Source organism: Lagenorhynchus albirostris, chromosome 3, assembly GCF_949774975.1.
Source record: "Lagenorhynchus albirostris chromosome 3, mLagAlb1.1, whole genome shotgun sequence".
NCBI lineage: Eukaryota > Metazoa > Chordata > Mammalia > Artiodactyla > Delphinidae > Lagenorhynchus > Lagenorhynchus albirostris.
This window is the reverse complement of record NC_083097.1, coordinates 168,420,084-168,440,203: the sequence shown is the minus strand read 5'-3', so window position 1 is coordinate 168,440,203 and position 20,120 is coordinate 168,420,084. Positions and strand designations below refer to the sequence as shown.

Here is a 20,120-nt window from a genome sequence, read left to right as displayed (position 1 = left end):
TGTTTTTTAATTAAAAATAGAACTACCTCACAATCCAGCAGTTCCACTTCTGGGTATTTTTCCAAAGAAAACAAAAGCACAAACTTGAAAAGATACAGGTACCTCTATATTCATTGAAGCATTATTTAGAATAGCCAAGATATGGAAGCCACCTAAGTGTCCACTGATAGATGAATGGATATGGATATATATGTATATATATGTATATATACATATATATATATATAATGGAATATTACTCAGCCATATAAAATAAAGAAATCTTGCCATTTGTGACATAAACCATATGATTTCACTTATATGTGGAATCTAAAAAACAAAACAAATGCACAAAGATAACAAAACAGAGTCAGAGATGCACAGACAAATAGCAGTTGCCAGAGGGGAAGGGGTTGAGAGGATGACTGAAATAGTTGAGGAAGATTAAGAAGTAACAGCTTCCAGGCTTCCCTGGTGGCACAGTGGTTAAGAATCTGCCTGCCAATGCAGGGGACATGGGTTCGAGCCCTGGTCCGGGAAGATCCCACATGCCTCGGACCAACTAAGCCCATGCGCCACAACTACCGAGCCTGCACTCTAGAGCCCACGAGCCACAACTACTGAAGCCTGCGCACCTAGAGCCCATGCTCCGCAACAAGAGAAGCCACCACAATGAGAAGCTTGCGCACTGCAACGAAGAGTAGCCCCCGCTCACCACAACTAGAGAAAGCCCGCACTACAACGAAGACACAATGCAGCCAAAAATAAATAAATAAATAAATTTAATTTTAAAAAGGTAACAACTTCCTTTATAAGTTATAAAATAATAAGTCACTGGGATAAAATGTACAGTGTAGGGAATATAATCAATAATAATATCTTTGCATGGTGACAGTTGGTAACTAGACTTACAGTGGTGATCATTTTGTAATGAACAGAAATAGTGAATCACTATTTTGTGCACTGGCACTAACATAGTTCTGTAGGTCAATTATACTTCAAGAAACAAAGAAACTCATAGAAAAAGAGATCAGATTTGTGGTTACCAGAGGCAAGGGGTTGGGGGAGTGGAAAGTGGATAAGGTGGTCAAAAGGTACAAACTTCCAGTTACAAGTTAAATAAGCACCAGGACGTAATGTACAACATGATTAATATAATTAACACTGCTGTATGTTATACATGAAAGCTAACAGAGTAAATCCTGAGAGTTCTTGTCACAAGGGAAAAGAAATTTTTTTCTTTTTAGAATTTTTTTAAAATTATTTATTTTTGGCTGTGTTGGGTCTTCGTTTCTGTGCGAGGGCTTTCTCTAGTAGCGGCGAGCGGGGTCCACTGTTCATCGCGGTGCACAGGCCTCTCACTATTGCGGCCTCTCTTGTTGCGGAGCACAGGCTCCAGACATGCAGGCTCAGTAGTTGTGGCTCACAGGCTCAGTTGCTCCACGGCATGTGGGATCTTCCCAGACCAGGGCTCGAACCCATGTCCCCTACATTGGCAGGCAGATTCTCAACCACTGCACCACCAGGGAAGCCCTCTTTTTTAAATTTTGATTGGAGTATAGTTGATTTACACTGTTGTGTTAGTTTCAGGTGTACAGAAAAGTGAATCAGTTATACATAAACATATATCCACTCTTTATTTTTTAGATTCTTTTCCCATATAGGCCATTACTGAGGATTGAGTAGAGTTCCCTGTGCTATACAGTAGGCCCTTATTAGTTAATTTTATCTATAGTAGTGTGTATATGTCAATCCCAGTCTCCCAATTTATCCCTCCTTCCCCTTACCTCCTGGTAACCATAAGTTTGTTTTCTACATCTGTAACTCTGTTTTTTTTTAAAATAAATTTATTTATTTTATTTATTTATTTTTGGCTGCGTTGGGTCTTCGTTGCTGCGTGTGGGCTTCCTCTAGCTGTGGCGAGTGGGGGCTACTCTTCATTGTGGTGCACGGGCTTCTCACTGCGGTGGCTTCTCTTGTTGCGGAGCACAGGCTCTAGGCACGTGGGCTTCAGTAATTGTGGCATGTGGGCTCAGTAGTTGTGGCTCGTGGGCTCTAGAGCGCAGGCTGAGTAGTTGTGGCCCACAGGCTTAGTTGCTCCACGGCATGTGGGATCTTCCTGGCCCAGGGCCCGAACCCGTGTCCCCTGCATTGGCAGGTGGATTCTTAACCACTGTGCCACCAGGGAAGTCCCTGGTCTCCTTTCAATACAACAGAGTGAAAATGGTGATCCCAAAGCTACCTTAATAATAGAGGCTTCCTGAATAGAAACATGGCCCCAGACTCCTCCATGTGCCAGCTTAAAGCAGAGCAGGTCAGCCAGGCTCATTTAGGAACCGTCACCACCTAGGTATTGTCTGTATCTGCCAAGGACAGTTCCTGGAGAAGAGTCCGCCCATTACCCTGCACCATCCATAAGCCTTACCATCATTGTTGAAACTCCTATCGCAGCTGCATCAAGTAAGAAAAAAGACAAAAAGAACCACTTTCAAAAGCCCAGAATCGAGAGCTGGCAGATACACGGAGTCAGCCAGGAGAACCTCCCTGAGGACGGGCTGGGTTGATGATGTGGTGAAGCCTCATAGAGGGAAAAGTAGTTTTTCCTTCTTCTGTGCTGGGGGAAAAAAAAACAGTTTTCCCTACTGTGTGTTTCTTCCCTGTGTGTCTCTTTTCCTTCACAGAGAACACTTCACTTCAGACACTTCTGGTCTCCAGTGTGTGGCGGTTTCTCCCCACACCAGGCAATTCTCTGTGACTCCAACTGGGTTTCCCATGCTTTCACTCAGTGCTGATACACTCTACCTGGAGAGATCCCACAGGTTAAGGGCTCAGTCCCTCAAGACTGACCCCAACCCCCAAACACACACACACTTCAGACGCCAGTCTCAAGACCAGGCTGTCACCTGTGCTTCTTCTGACCTACCAGCTATAGATCACAGGTTCCCACGACCCCTTCTCCTGGGGTTCCATTAATTTGCCAGAGTGGCTCACAAAACTCAGGGAAGCACTTACCCACGTTCACCAATTTAATAAAGGATGCAATAAAGGATACAGACGAACATCCTGATGAAGGGACAAGTAGGGTGAGGAATGTGCGAAGCGGCACAGAGCTTCCATGCCCTCTCTGGGCATCACCCTCCCCACACCTACCCCTGGTCACCAACCCAAAAGCTCTCTGAACTCCAAACAACTGGGATTTTGTGGGGGTTTCATCACAGAGGCAGGAATGGTCATCAAGTCCATTTTCAGCCCTCTCCCTTAAGCGAATGTGGGGCTGACAGTTCCAAGCTTCTTATTATGGCTTGTCTTTCCAGTGACCTGACCTCATCCAGGAGGCATCCATGAGCCCAGAGTCATCTCATTAGAACAAAAGGCACTTCTATGACCCAGGAGATTAGAGGGGTGTCAGGAGCCAGGGGCAGAGACCAACATATATCTTCTATAATCTCGTAAGTCTTTAAACACAACTGGCCCTAAATGTGATGATTTGCCCTCAGACTTGAAAGCAAGGAAAGAGCGTCCTTTCAAAAGGAAACGGGGGATTTTCCCTAGTGGTCCAGTGGTAAAGAATCCACCTTACAATGCAGGGGACACGGGTTCAATCTCTGGCCAGGGAACTAAGATCCCACATGCCACGGGGCAACTAAGCCCACGCACCACGACTACTGAGCCTGCGCTCTAGAGCCCACGAGCCACAACTACTAAGCTCATGCGCCTCAACTAGAGCCCATGTGCCACGAACTACAGAGCCCATGTGCCCTAGAGCCTGTGCGTCACAACTAGAGAGGAGCCCGAGCACCACAACGAACAGCCCGAGAGCCACAACGAAAGATCCCGCATGCCGCAACTAAGACCTGACGCAGCCAAAAATAAATAAAATAAGTAAGTAAGTAATAAGCCTTTAAAAGAAAAAAGGAAACTGGGTTCAAAATACTTCATGAGGGACTTCCCTGGTGGCGCAGTACTTAAGAATCCGCCTGCCAAAGCAGGAGACATGGGTTCGAGCCCTTGTCTGGGAAGATCCCACATGCTGCGGAGCAGCTAAGCCCGTGGGCCACAACTACTGAGCCTGCTCTCTAGAGCCCGCGAGTCACAACTGCTGAGCCCGTGTGCCACAACTCCTGAAGCCCGCGCACCTAGAGCCCATGCTCCGCAACAAGAGAAGCCACTGCAATGGTCCGGGAAGATCCCACATGCCACGGAGCAACTAAGCCCATGTTCCACAACTACTGAGCCTACTCTCTAGAGCCCGTGAGCCACAACTACTGAAGCCCACGTGCCTAGAGCCCATGCCCCGCAACAAGTGAAGCCACTGCAGTGAGAAGCCCGTGCACCACAATGAAGAGTAGCCCCCGCTCGCCGCAACTAGAGAAAGACCGTGCGCAGCAACGAAGACCCAATGCAGCCATAAATAAATAAATAAATAAATGTTGCAAGCTGACAGTTCATGAAAGATGTAGTTCTAGTACACTATTTTCACACACCTGCCTTAATAACAGGTGAACATGGGCTTCCCTGGTGGCGCAGTGGTTGAGAGTCCGCCTGCCGATGCAGGGGACGCGGGTTCATGCCCCGGTCCGGGAAGATCCCACATGCCACGGAGCGGCTAGGCCCATGAGCCATGGCCGCTGAGCCTGCGCGTCCGGAGCCTGTGCTCCGCAAGGGGAGAGGCCACAACAGTGAGAGGTCCGCGTACCACAAAAAACAAACAACAACAACAACAAAAACAAAACAAAAAAAACAGGTGAACAGGTCACTCTTCTATGTACTTTATGGAGCCTGTTGAGCTTTGAAAATGGTCAAATACGGGAAATAATAAATAATCAGTATTAAGTTAAATGATCTTTTTCTAGTGGATGTGATTTTTGCTTTTTAAGGAGTATGAAGTGCTTTTCAAACTCTCATCCCAATGCAGCAAAATACCAATGAACAATTCTTCCCCAGGAGGATCCAAGTTAATGGAACCTCATCGTCAATCAAGTCTTCATCTCGTCTATCTCCTTATCACTGAAGCATAAATTTCTTGAGAGCAACTGAAATACCAGTCTTGGAACTTTTTTACATCATCTTCTTTTCCTTCCTTCCTACTGTTTAACGGGGAACTGCTCCTCTTTACTAAACAGATATCTGTGTACACCACTGTGTTGCTCTGGGTCAAGATGTGCTTCATCACGAAAGCTTTCAGGGTGTGTGGAATGCGAGAATATAAAAAACAAATCTGCCCAATGCATTTGAGCAGAAGTGCTGGTTCCTATTTAAAGCCTGTCTCTTAACCTGAATATACCAGGATGGGAGCAAAAGATGCCTTAATATGTCACATGTCATGTGCTGGAGACAATGAGGTTGGTGAATGCCTGTTTATCTTCTGTTCTGTGTTTTTATTTTTTTTTTTACTTTTAATTAATTAATTTATTTTGGCTGCACCGCGTGGTGTGTGGGATCTTAGTTCCCCGACCAGGGATTGAACCCGTGTCCCCAGCATTGGAAGCGCAGAGTGTTAACTGCCGGACCACCAAGGAAATCTGTGTTCTGTGTTTTTAGTTGTTTAATAACTGAGGTCTTCTAAATGGTTTGTCATAAAACCACATTTCAAGTTTTGTTTCTTTTCAGAGAATCTTTTCAAGTATTCAAATGTATTTATCACCCTGATCTCTCAATAATAATAGACACAGAAATCTCTCTAATGCTGACCTGTAGTACATGCTTGATTTTAAAAAACTGTTAATAGGGGACACTAATAGAGTAAGTTTCACCAGGAAAAAAATATTGTAATAGAAGAAAACATTTACCTTTATTCATTGCTCAAATGTTTGTGTATGTCACACCCCAAAAGAATATGAAAATAATCACAGAATGAGATTTTTAGTAAGTTTCCAGTATATAAACTCATAAAAATAAATCTTGGTGTATTTTGAATCACTAGAAACAAGCAATTGAAAAGTAAAAATTTTCAGGACTTCCATGGCAGTCCAGTGGTTAAGACTCCATGCTTCCAATGCAGGGGGTGAGGGTTCGACCCCTGGTTGGGGAACTATGATCCCACATGTTGCACGGTACGGCCAAAAAAAAAAAAAAAAGTAAAAAATTTAAATATTAGACCTTTAAAACTAATTGCTACAAAACTAATTTTCTTTAAGTCCTAAATTATGTCTAATAAAGGATATAAGCTGATTTGTGGATAAAGTCCAAAATGTTATCAAACGACCCCACAGTAAAATGAAATAAATGGAGAGATGGGCACATTCTCAGTAAGGGGACTTGATGTCACCATGACGTCAGCTTCTCCCAAACAGGTCAAGAGTTTAAGAAAATTCCACTGGATCTTCAATTCCATTGAAGGTTTGCTTTGGGTTTTGGTCTGGGGGTTGTTTCTGTTTCGTGTGAACTTAAGAAAAACTACTTTTAAAAACTGAAATGGAAGACAAACTTCTAAAACAGCCAAGACTTTCTACAGAACAAGGTGGTGGGATTTTTCCTAACAGACATTGAAACTTCTTAAGCTGCAGTGATTAGGACAGGATGGTGTTAACAGAGGGATGGACAAATACACCAATGGAAAAAAACCACAACACATTGAAAGAGACCCACATGTTTTCAGCATGTGGATCTACGCCAGAGCACTTGATGCTGGGCAGGGGCCAGATGATGACACTTTGATGGGGCAGTGACCACTGGATATCTACAGGGGAATAAGAAATCTTTTTCCTTATAAGTGCATATACAATAACCAATTCACTGTGGGCTTAACTATGAGAGACGAAAGTAGAACACATTGAGAAGTTACAGGTAAATGCATTATGACTCGACAGTCGGGGGAGTTTTCTTATAGAGGAAAAATAGAGTAAGCTACAAAGGAAGATGGAGAATGTCAAGTCTATTAAAGCTAAGACGTGTCCATCAAATAGAATAGAGAGAACTGATGAACCACAATCTGAGAGAACATATTTGCCATACCGAGAAATGAAAAAGGTTGAATGTCCAGAGTATGTAAAGAAAGTATAATAAATCAGTAAATATACAAATAAATTACAGGTGAGAAAATGACTGAAAACCATTTCACAGAAGACGAACACCATTTATAAGAAGTGCTCAACCCCAATGGTTAACAGTAAAAACCAATATACAATCACAAGGAGATCCCACTTCGCATATTATGATGGACAAAATTAAGCTGGATACTCCTGAGCCAGGCTGGAACCTGGAAGCTTTGCTGCAGTGCCTGCAACTGGACAAACATCTCCTCCAGCAACAAGATACAAAGAGACTATAAGGGACTAAACAAACTGCACGGCAGGCTTGGGGCAAATTAGGAACAAGAAGATACAAAAAGACCAAATAATCCAACTGCCACTCCTGAGGAGTCCGGAGCAGAAGCAGGGTATTGCCCATGCACCTGGCACACAGCACCACCAAGGGGGTGGGCACACCACCCAAGCCACCCCTCCGGCACAGCTGCTGGACTAGAGCCCCCCCACCCAATATAAGAGAACGCAGCTCACCCCCACCCCGTCCTCAGAGAGTGAGCAAGGAAACCTGTTGCTTGTTTTCGCTCCCTCCTGCTGCCGCAGGAGCCCCAATAAAGCCTTGATTGGAATTTCTTATCTGGCCTCTTATCAACCTCTGTTGATTCAAGTCCGAGAACCCTGGTCAGTAATACTCCGAGTGCTGGAAATGGCGTAGAATCAACACTAGACTCCAGCCCGCCATCCACACTTCCTAGTATTTTGAAAATATCCATAATCTACAGTCCTTCAATTTTCCTTCCACACATAAAAATTTATATTGCACTGGCATTTGGAGACAAAAATCAAGGAGTATAAATAATAGCACGGCTGATAAATCAAAACTAACCATGAGACAACCCAATCCCCACAGAACTGGATGGAGGATACCACCTGGTCACTCCCTTCCTCTGAAACCAGGACATGTGAAACAGACTGGGGCCAAGAACCACGTAGAAGCATTCTGTGTGCCATTACTGGTGTGGTACGGGTCATATTCACTTATGGCAGATTGAGCAGAAGCAAAATCAAAATGCTGCTTGGTGATGAGGAACAGGTGTAAAGCTGCAAAGAATACCAAAAAGACCAGGATGATGGGCACCCTGGGGGCCGCTCACTGGGAAGTGCTACCAACTGACCAAGGGAATAAATATCTACACCTTCAAGTAACGGAACAAAAGTCTTCAGTACTCACACTGAGTCACAGGGCACCAGATTCCATCAAAGAAACAAAAGGGAAGCGCAGCCAAGTGTGAGCCGCTCAGATCAGCAGCCTGCTGCCCACGGTGCACCAGGAAACCCCAAGTCAGAAGGTCAAAGCCACCCGAGCTGGGGGGCTGGGATCCGCCTGCTGACACACAGCCTGGCTGGGCGCCCCCAGGGCAGGGGGAGGGACTGAGCGCCTGAGATCAGTGTGGAAATGCCCCCTCCTGAGGACCTCAATTCTCACCCAAGAGGAAACGCTCAAGTTGAAGTTCTGACCCAGAGAAGCTCTCCAATTCATCAACCTTCTCAGCAGCAGTTGAGCCCAAGGAGCCTTCCCCACGTCTGACCTTCACAGACTCACTCAGGGTGCACACATCACACTCAATCCACCAACTCCTTGGATGAGGCCAAAAGCAAAGATCAGGAAACAGCTGAGGACAACAAAACCTCGGCTGACAAACCACCCCCAGCCCTTCTGCAGGTGGATCCCCTACCCCATGCTCATGCCATAAACACCTCCTTCTGTGGTGGTTCTACAGTCTGGAGGCCACATGTGTGGGGAGGGGTGGCAGCAAGAGCCCAGAGCACCTTCCTTCACCTCCCTCACAGGCTCAGCTTGTCCCCGCACCAGATGATGCATCTACTTCAAGCACTGTGGGTCATTCACAGGAGACAAAGACCCCTGTCTCAGTGTGTAAATGAGAACCTGCAGGATCACTGCTTCCTCCTGCGTTCACGGATAATGTAGGAGAGGGAAATTCTGGGGCACTTTTATGATTTGAGGAACAGGATACTGCTCATCCCTTTCAGAAGACAGGCATCAGTTCACTAATATCCTCATGATGACGAGCTGTAACTCATCTAAAAAGAAGTGAGCAAGTCTCAGTAGCACTGGTCACATTCCACAGAATTTCCATTCACCTCTGTTGTCCAGGTAATAATAGTTAGTGGACCAGATTCAGACAGTGTCAGAACTCTGCACTTTGCATGGAAGAGTCATTACAATTTCTCTGAATCTTTTAAATCCATCTCTCCACCCATTTCACATGAAGGGGTGGGACTGCCTGTATTTCCTGAAATTCTAATGGAAGAGAAAACATTTTCTGTACTGAGACACTTCTCCCCAGAGGTATCTCTGGTTAAGGCCCAAAGGCCCAGAATAATACAAGTCAGCAGGAAAGGACAAAGACCTGAGATGCTTACTACCCTCACTAAGGAGAAGAAACCAGGCAAAAGAATGCAGAATTTTACACTTGCTGAAACCGGAAGCTGGATCAGGGGAAGCTATCAGTGCTGAGCTGGACCCAGAGGAGGCTGCTCACAGGTGTCAGGGGACAATGCTGAACCCTCCCTGAGCCCTGTGCTCCTGGAAACTTCGATGGAAGGTGAAAGGACCCCCCACCCTTTGGTCTTCTGGAAAACGGCAGGCTGCAAGAAACCACCCCCGTGCCCCACCTGACTCAGATAAGACTCACACGGAAGCCCCTTGTTTATCCAGGACAAGGCCAGACGCAGTCCCCTCAAAGTCCCATCTCCACCTCATCAGTGATTAGCGGAACTGTTCCCCCCACTGACCAAACAGAACAAATGCTTTTTGGCCAAACTCTGGTTCAGCTCCTCTCCTTCCCCCTGACCTGGCCTCACCGCAGCCAGCCGACAGACCCCTAAGGACAGGCTGGCCTCAGGGATCTGCTATCCGAGCATCACACCTGGTCCCTCCTGGTGTTGTTTAAGCCTCTGTGTAAAAGAAACTCTTTGCCCAACTCTTGAGACACTTGCAGATCTTGGGGTCAGATGTCCCCCTTCCTGCAAAGCCCCCTGTGCCTCATGCAGCAGACCCTTCTCCCCTGCAGGAAATCATTTGAATGAAAGTCTGCCTTTAGGAAATTTGGATTTTTATTTGACACTGGCTTGACCCAGTGTTCACAATTACCCATTTCTTACTCAAACTTTACTTAGGCTCCTGTCTACCCACAGGCCCCTGACTTTGAGTCACCACTCCCTCCCCCCGGCCCCCACTGAGAAGCACTGAGCTGCAGAGCAAACCCTCCCCTCGGGCCCCCCTCCCCGACCCCGGGCTGAGAATGCGCTGACCACAGGGACGCCCCATTCTGTCAAACAGCCTTGCTCTCACCCTCCTCACCCATAGCCCTTTTCTGTTTAGTCTGAGACCCTGGAACATTTGTGGTATCCGAGCCCTGTCCCTATTCCAAGTCTTTGGAATATTAAAAACAAGACCACAGCCCCAAACGGAATCGGTTATTTTAAGTCCCAAATCACCAAACAGAGACTTAATTACAGTTTCAGCCTCTCCCAGAAACGGAATCTGAAACCAGTCAGTCAGGAATTACCTGGTCAGCACAGTGAAGTGATCTGCCTGACAGACCCCTGCCCTCCGTAGAGTAACCTGGCCACAGACAATCCACTTTTCGCTACTTTCTTTGCCCCGCTCCCTCTGCCTGTGGAAGACTTTCATTCCGTACAGCTCCTGGCAGCGCCCTTATAGATATGCTGGATGGGAAGCTGCCAGATTCATGAATTGTTGCATACAGACGTAAGAGCTTCAAAATGTACTCAGTTGGATTCTGTTTTTTAACGGGAATAAAGTTTCTCCTTACCCAATAAGGGTTTGACTTTATCTGTCAGGTCACGGCGCGTTCCCTCACCCCCGCCCCTGACCACTGCCCGGGTCACCTGGTCCTCCCTGGGACCCCCAAGGGACGCATACTCAGGTCGGGACTCCCCCGCCCCCCAGGAGAGGACGGGAAAGACAGGACGCCGGGACCCCACCCCGCGGCCGAGGGGGAGACTCGGGTCGGAATCCAGGGGAGCGGGCGCGGAAGACCCGGGCCTGCCTCAGCTCCCAGGCGGTCCTAATCAGCCCCTTCCGTCTCTGGCCCCGGCCCGCGCACTCACCATCTCCGCCCAGGTCCTGGGTGTCCAGGGCGTTCTCCCGCGGCCCCGCAATCTGGGCCGGTGACAGCCACAGACACTGGACACCTGGGTCCGCGCCCCGCAGGTGCGCAGGCGCGCCGAGATGCGCCGAGAGCGACGCCTGCGCGGGCTGGGAGGGCTGGGAGGGCTGGGAGGGCTGGGAGGGCTGGGAGGGCTGGGAGGGCTGGGAGGGCACCCACCCCCGACCCTGATTGGACGGAGCTCCGGGCTTCCGCCCTCTGATTGGACGGTGCTCCAAGCACTCCCCTCCCCGGGGCTTATGAGTGTACGCTACTCCGTGACCCGCCCCCGGAGCCCTTTAGAAAAGGACTCCAGAACCGGCCCCCGCAATCCTTGATTGGATTGTTATCCGGGAACCGGCGTTCTGATTGGACGGTACTCCAGGCACTCACCCTATTGAGGACTCTGAATGTATAGTGCGCGGACAAGCTTCCGGGTTCTGATTGGACAATTGTTCAGACCCTCCCCGTCCCTCCGCCCAGTTTCACGGGCTCCACCCTAGCGCTTCTGATTATTTCCCGGGCCCCGCCCCCGTCTCCCTTGATTGGACAGTGTTATAGTCCCTAAGGCCTCAGTGATAAGCTGGGACGTTGGTCAGGTCCCTAAGCCGGGCAGAAGTGCTGTTTTCGAGCCCGGGGCCGTGGGCTCCCAGCAGAACTTGTTCCCGGGCAGACGGACCCGGACCGGGACGTCCTGACTCAGTTTCCCCGCGGAGAGACCCCTGTCCAGAGTCGGGACTGGACAAGATGGGCCGGGAGAGGCTGGTGACCTCCAGGGTCAATGGTCGACCCGGGATCAAAGGTCACCATGTGTCTGTGCCCTTTAAGAACAAAGAAACGTTCGCCTGTAAGGCAGGATCCGGCCGGGTTTGACGTGTGACCTTTGACACCTACCGCCCTCCTGACCCGCCCGCATATCTGGGCTTGACCAAGTTCTCTGTGTCCCATTTCTTACCCCAGAGCATCAGGCTCCCTCCCCACAGGAGGGGGGTACCGTTGGGTCGCCCCCACGTCTGAGCAACCCTGAGGTTCAGAGCAAGTTCTTGGTCAGCTTCTCCAGAGAATAGGCCACCCAGGGAGCCCTGTCCAGTCCAGCCACACTGACCCGCAGTCCATGCACCGCCCTCACTAGCCCAATTTCCCTCCTCCCTTCCTCACATAGACGAGAAAAGCCCTTTTCTTTGTGGCTGGAGAGGCTGACACATCGCTGAGATCCGAGCCTCAGCCCTGTTGCAACAATCTTTGTGAATAAAGTTTCTCTTTAAGTATAGATTAGTTTTTTATTAGACATACTTTTATTTTTTCGGCCGCACCATGGGGCATGTGGGATATTACTTCCCCTACCAGGCATCGAACCCGTGTCACCTGCAGTGGAAGCATGGAGTCCTAACCACTGGACCTCCAGAGAAATCCCATAAACATACTTTTAAAATGATGAATCCTGCAGCTTCCTGAGAGCTTGGTTCTAGGGCCATGTTGCCCAGGGTGATATGGCACTGGGATATCCTTTCCCAGTGGATACCCATTTGGGTTGACATGCATCCAATTTTTGTGGCTCTATGGTAGAGCCATAGTGGCTGAGCCACTTGCAGAATTCAATGGCAGTTGTGGGCCTGGGAGCTTGACTTGCAAATACCTTTCAAATCAAGGTGCACAGCTAGCAAGGGTGATGGCAGCCTCTCTGAATCTGCCATCATTGGACTTAACTGGCACAATTAAAGCCTCAGTTATGGGTGGCTGAATCTAGAAGCTCCCAACAGTCCAAGGTGTTGCCCAGAAGGATGATGAGATGGTTCTGCTGCAAATAGGTTTTAAATCATATGACCAGATTTGGGTGTATGTGGTTCATAAGGTATCAGGTTGTTTGCCAATTAAAATACATATGGTTGTATTTTGAGGTTGGAACTCCAGCACTAGCCTGCATGGACTTTAGTCAATAATAATGTATCAGTGATAAAATAAACAAGGTCCTACTGTCTAGCACAGGGAACTGTATTCAACATCCTGTGATGAACCGTAATGAAAAAGAATATGAAAAAGAATGTATATATATATAACTGAATCACTTTGTTGTACAGCAGAAATTAACACATTGTAAATCAACTATACTTCAATAAAATTAAAAACCTTAAAAAAAAAGATTGTGATATTCCAAACTCAACCTCCATAGCTTTTATAACAACCATTCAAATTAAAGAAAAGGTAGTTAAAAAAACAGTCCCTGCATCTCTCAGTATATTGATGGCAATACTAATTTCTGAAATTCCTCCATGAGTGAGGTGCTGCTTCAGGCTTACTATCTTAAGGAACAGTTCTAGAAGCATCTCTTTGATCTTTCCCCAACAATATGCCTCAAGGAAACCAAAATGGTAATTTTAGTGGTTAGTAAATGTATCTATTTCTACAATCCATCCTGAGCCTGAGGAAGTAATCTATTTTCGTTATTTTTATAGGGCATTTTGTAATTTATGATTTTGTAAGTTTCTGTGCACAGGCTTTGCACATTTTTCTTGGACTTCAACATTTTGCTTCTGATTTATAAGCGCTTTTAAAACTATTAATTAGGGTTTCTCTGGTGGTGCAGTGGTTAAGAGTCCGCATGCCAATGCAGGGGACACGGGTTCAAGCCCTGGCCCAGGAGGATCCTACATGCCACGGAGCAACTAAGCCCGTGCACCACGACGATTGAGCCTGCGCTGTAGAGCCCACCAGCCACAACTGCTGAGGCCCGTGTGCCTAGAGCCCGTGGTCCGCAACAAAAGCCACCACAATGAGAGGCCCGTGCACTGCAAGAAGAGTGGCCCACGCTCGCCCCAAATGCAGAGCCCCCTGCGCAGCAACGAAGACCCAATGCAGCCAAAAAAAAAAAAATTATTAATGATATTGCATTTTGCTATGACAGCATTGAAAACATTTCCAAGTTATTATATCTTTCATCTTATCATTTATGACGTTTTTACTTTATTTTTTCAAATCTTGTCATCATTCTATTTATAGTTTTTCTTTGGATGTCGTGACTTTCACTCCCTAAGTATACAGAAATACTTACTGATGTTTTCTTTTAGTTTTCTGGTATTTTTTTAGCTGCATTGGGTCTTCGTTGCGGCACGTGGGACCTTCCTTGTGGCATGCGGGATCTTTCATTGCAGCACCCAGACTCTTTGTTGCAGCATGGGCTTCTCTCTAGTTGTGGCGCATGGGCTCCAGAGCATGCAAGCTCAGTACTTGTGGCACACAAGCTCTCTAGTTGCGGCGCACGGGCTTTAGAGCACAAAGGCGTAGATGTCCTGCAGCATGTGGGATCTTAGTTCCCCAACCAGGGATAGAACCCGTGCCCCTGCAGAGGAAGCGTGGAGTCTTAACCACTGGACTGCCAGAGAAGTCCCTCTTTTTTTAAGTTTAAATCTTTATCTCATCTGGAATTTATGTGGATGTAGTAGAAAGAGGGCTGAGATTGAATCATCTCTTGCCATAAATCATCATATACAGTATTTTATTATATCCTTGTGTCTGTTTATAGACTCTCAAGGGTGTATATGTTCATTCCAAGATTTCTCAACAATGGCACTATTGTTATTTTGAGTCAGATAATTCCTTGTTTCTGAGGGCCATTTCAATTATTTGTACTCATTTGTTATTTTAACTGGTGATCGGATCAGAAGTTCTTCCTCATTCTTCATTTATATTTGCCTACCTACTCCTTGCACTACTTTCAGAAATTCTTTTATAATTACCTTATTATGAGGCATAAAGTACTTCTTGATGCAAATTTGGTTGGAAATTTCTCTAAATTTTATGGCTAGGTTTAGAGAGACCTGCATCTTTGAACTGAGGAGTCTTCAATCCAACAATGTTATTTATATATCCATGAAGGTGACACCTTTGTCACTTCATCAGGAAACACTTTTAAATGTTCTTATATGTATCCTGTACATGGCATTAAGCCTATCCTGCAGTATCTAATATATAGTTTCCCAGAAAATGCAATTTTAGTCCAATAATGTATTTTATGATGTAAATCATATATATTTAATCAGTAACTAGTAAATTGCCAATAGTTCTAACAGTTTTATAGTTGTTTCATCTTTAGTTTCTCAAGAAAGCAATGTTATCACCTCCAATCACAATATTTATTCCTATCCTTTATACGGCTCATTGTCTATTCTGACATGATCTTATTACAGATTAAAGCAATGATAAATAATTGAGGTGAAAATAGACATATTTGTTTTGTTTGATTGTTCCTTTCAGTCGGAAGTCCTACTGATATCAGTTCCTCTTTACTTAGTGCTCTCAAACACCTTCAATGAGTCGCAGCCTGGCCCGGCAGTCATTGCCTAAAATCGATCAGAGAAAATTTAGTAATAATAATAATAATAATAATAATGGCAGTGTCTCTAGCAGCTAAGATTGTGAAATAAGGCCACAGACTTCTTTCCAATTGTGCTGAAATTACGTAGGGGAGACAGACAATAAGCACCAAATAAACTCACAGAAAATGGGGAGTATAAATGCAAGAGAGACTCCTATTAGAGCAATTAACAAAAGGAGAGATAATGCTTCCGGGGGACTCCTCAAAAGGTCACGTGAGAGAGAGACCTTTACACTGAGACCAAGGAGTAGAACACGAGGTGTCCGACTGTGGGGAGAGAGAGGAGGGGATGTTTTCTTACAGGGAAAATGTCACTGATTTTTTAATTGATGGATTAGATCTGCAGAATGGAGAGAGGGTGGTGTTGGACCCCTGCAGACCTATGGCAACAGAAGCTGGAGGAGTAGGGGTGCCTCCGCACAGACTTTAAACAAAATAACGGAGGGAAGGGAATTCCCTGTCAGTCCAGTGGTTAGGACAGGGCGCTTCCACTGCAGGGGGCATGGGTTCCATCCCTGGTCCGGGAACTAATATCCTTCAAGCCGCGCGGCGAAACAAAGGAAAAATAATAGAGAAAATAACGGAGGGAAGGACAAAGAATATAAATGGGAACATTGACAAGAAAAATCCTGATCATACGCTAAAATGACAGAAATGAAATCTTATAGAAGCAAACCAGAATCAGATCTAAGTGCATTAAAAAAAAAAATCAGATTTCGAGACCAAAGTGGAAAAAATACGGTTTCCCAGAAAACTCAGACACAACGATATCAATTTTCAGTATAGGTGCTGATATACTAGAGGTCGTGGTCCCTAAAGCCCCAAGTCTACCCCTGACCCTGGAAGTCACCGGTCTCCCGCGTCCTGTCCAGTCCCGCCTCCAGACACGGGGTGCTCCGCGTGGAAACTGGGTCAGGACATCCAAGACCAGAAAGGAGGACGAAGAGGGGCCGTCGAGCTGCGGGCTGACGCCAAGTCCGACCTGCCCGGAGCGAGTTCTGCTCGGAGGCCACATCCTGGGAAGGCAGCTCCGCGTCCAGGGTAGAAGACCTGACAAAGACAGGGCAGAAGCTGAGAATCCACGTTTCCGCCCGGCTTTTCCACGTGATCCCTGCCCCCGCCCATCTCCCAGGCAGGGTCGGTGCAGAGACTCAAATTGCCCAATCAGGGGCACCGGGGCCTGTAGCACTATCCTCAGAGGCTCCAAAAGTGGTGCCCGAAGCGCTGTGCAATCAGGCTGCGTGCCTCGGGAAACTACCCAATCAGAGTCCCCATGGGGAGGGATTACCTGGAGAACCGTCCAATCGGAGTGCGGGGAATCCCAATTCTATCCAATCAGGGAGCGGGGCCCGGAACACCGTCCAATCAGGGCCGGGGGGCGGGCACGCTCCCAGCCCATGTAGGGGGTCGTTCTCGGCCGGCAGTGGTGCAGGTGCCGATACCCCGCGCAGCCCGAGGTTAATCTTCCCCATCGCTCTCACCTGCCCAGGTCGCGGGGCCGCGGGACCGCGGGAAGGACTTCCGGCAGAGTCCGGAGCGGGGCGGAGATGGTGAGTGCGCTGACCGGGTCGGAGACTGCGAGGGGCTGGTTCGAACCGGCAGGAACCAGCTGGAAGCTGACGCGGGCCGGGGTCTCCACGCCCCTCCCCCAGGGTCCCGGCCAGAGTCCCCGCCCTTGGTCGCGGGGTGGGGGGGTCCCCCTGTATCCCCTGCTTTTTCTTTAGTGACTCACCAAGCTTCCTAAACTATGAGGCTTTAAATGAGGGGATCTTTTAATTTCTCATTCGTTTATCGCAACCACAGGGGGGAGGGTATATAGCACTTATTAGACATTCAAGGTATTTTTCATTAAATGGATGGATTCTGGTGCCCATGGGATTGAGTTTCTCGCATGTAAAAAACTAGGATTAGAGTCAGCATTTCAAGTACAAAGAATGAGTTGCAATTACATTGAACTTGTAGATGAATTCGAGGGTGGATCTACACCTTTTACGGTATTGAACTTTGCGATCCACGGTCTTGGTATGTCTCTCCATTAATTTCCTTTAATAATGTTTTACTGTTTTCGTCATGTTTTACAAAACCTTTTTTAGACTTGTTCTGCATGTAATGTTGATGCTGATTTAAATGGTATCTTAAAAAAATATACTGTTCCCGGTACATAGAAGTAAACTCATTTTTGAGCATTTTTCTTAGTGTCTTTGTTAGGTGCAAGCATAGATTTTAATTATTGATCTGTAAAATCTTTGAATCTTTACTTACAAAATCTTACCTGCAAATAATGATACTTCAGCTTTTTTCTTGTCCTGTCATTTTACCTTTTTCTTTTCTTTTTAAATGATTCCCAGGACCTCCTGTCCAGTGTAGAATAAGGTACTCTGTGTGTCTTGTCTTCTTGACAAGAGAGCTGTTTTACTATTTCAGATTTTTCATTTAACATTGCAGTGTTTTTATGCACCATCTTCCCCAGGTAGCCATGTTCCTTCTAGTTCTGATGTATTAAATTTTTATGTCCATTAATGATAGTCATTGTTTTGGATTTGAGGACAACGAATTATGATTTTTCTGCATTTCTATTATATAGTAAAATGGATTAACTTTTGTATACTGAAAACTACAAAAAAATCTATTTAATTTTTATTGTAGTATTGTTGCTTTACAATGTTGTGTTAGTTCCTGCTGTCCAGCAAAATGAATCAGTTATACGTGTACATATATCCCCTCTTCTTTAGATTTCCTTCCCATTAACGTCACCACAGAGCACTGAGTAGAGTTCCTGGTTTTATAAAATGGATTAATTTTTAAACATTATTGCATTCCTAGAGTAAAATGTGCTTGGTTGTGGGACTTCCCTGGCGGTCCAGTGGTTAGGACTCCATGCTTCCACTGCAGGGGGCACGGGTTCGATCCCTGGTCTGGGAACTAGGATCCTACATGCCCCATGGCTCGGCAAAAAAAAAAAAAAAAAAAAAGCTTGGTTGTGCTTGATTATGCACATTACTCATTATTTAGGGAACTAATTTTTAATAGAACTTTGCACCTGTGTTTGTTAATGATACTTTATTTTTTTCATTTGTACTATTCTGCTCTTGGCATGTCTCTGAAAAAGGAATTGTTTTCTGCACACAGAATTATTGATCTCGTTAATATTTAATAAAACTAGCCTGTAAAACAATTTGGGATTTTTGTTTCCTTTTTGTGAATGTTTGAAAATACCCTTTTATTATCTTTAAATTACTTTCGACTACTGAGTAGTATGGAAGTACTCATATTTTAAAATTTTATTTTAGACCATTCCCTTCCTCTCGTGTTTAATCCCTAGAACATCCCTAATTATGCCTGCTTTTTCATTTGTAACTTTATTTGCCCATGCTTTGTTTTTCTTGAAAAAAACTGTCAGAGGTTGCAATCTGATCAGTTCTAAGAGATGTGGTTTGTACGGTTTTTTGTTTTGGACTCACTGCACAGCTTGTGGGATCCTGGTTCCCCAACCAGGAGTTGAACCCAGGCTCTTGGCAGTGAAACCACAGAGTCCTAACCACTGGACCACCAGGGAATTCCCAAGAGATGTGTTTTTAGCCTCCCTTTTATATAGTTCATTTTGCCCTTCACATTTCATTCTGTGCTTTCTTCTTTTATTCTGCTTCTCTTTTTCCAGATTCTTGAGTTCATTTTTAGCCCATTGGTACTGTTCTTTCTTTCTTTCTTTTTCTGGGAGTAGATGGTGCTTCTGCTCTTGGCTGGGGACACTTTGATTCTAGTGTCTCTCCAGTGGGACATGGTGAAGTTAACAAGCACTTGAAACCTTTCCAGAGATTTTGTGAAATCACAACATTCTGTTTCTAATCCTTATAGTTTAAAAACGCAGTGGCATTAAAAACAAACAAAAAACCAAGCCACGGTATCCATTTCCAATGTTACCCAGATGGTTATGTCAGTTATGATTTCATTCTGCCCCAGTCCCTTTGCTCATGTTCCTAGTTCCAAATGCCTTCATTGTCCTGTATTTTACCTACAGCACTTACCCCTTCATCTAGATAATATTCAATTTACTTATTGTCTTCCACTGTGAGATTTTAAGATCCATGTGGTTCAGAATTTTTCTCAAGTGCTGTATCTCTATAACTGCATGTAGTAGGAATTATCACCTAAATAGATTTTCAGCAAATGAATGAGTCAGAGCTACAGCTGTATAGAGAAGCAACTCGCCTGAGACAGAGGGCTTTGCCAGTAGAAAGAGCCCAAGGATGTCTGATGTGAAGAGAATGTTCCAGTTTTCTAGTCTCCACTGTCCTCTCCAGGAGACAGGCAGAGTCTAGATCTGCACTGTCCACTAGAGCACCCCTGGCCACACATGGCTGTTGAGCTCTTGTACAGCTATCAAAATTGATTTGGGTGCATGTGTGAGATCCATACCAGATTTCTAGCATTAAGTATGACAAAAATAACATAGGCTATCTCAGTAATTATGTTGGTTATGTACTGAAACGATCTGTATACTTGTATTTAGTGGGCAAAATGAAAATTATTAAAATTTCAATACAGGGACTTCTCTGGTGGTCCAGTGGTTAAGACTCCATGCTCCCAATGCAGGGGGCCCAGGTTCAA

General features: G+C 45.9%; 2 protein-coding genes across 2 annotated transcripts in view; both read right to left on the bottom strand.

The window, feature by feature from the left end:
• The window catches only part of LOC132517769 (zinc finger protein 77-like), a 55,359-nt gene extending 44,203 nt beyond the window's left edge, over positions 1-11,156 (bottom strand). Inside the window, exon 1 of the mRNA XM_060145606.1 lies at positions 11,103-11,156. The gene's annotated coding sequence lies outside the window, so the exon portion shown is untranslated. The remainder of the gene's footprint in view (positions 1-11,102) is intronic.
• Positions 1-11,202, bottom strand: part of LOC132517770 (zinc finger protein 77-like) — a 30,727-nt gene extending 19,525 nt beyond the window's left edge. The window contains exon 1 of the mRNA XM_060145607.1: positions 11,103-11,202. Within this exon, the coding sequence (XP_060001590.1) occupies positions 11,103-11,105 (3 nt within the window). The 5' untranslated portion in view covers positions 11,106-11,202. The remainder of the gene's footprint in view (positions 1-11,102) is intronic.
• Between the last annotated feature and the right edge of the window lie 8,918 nt (positions 11,203-20,120).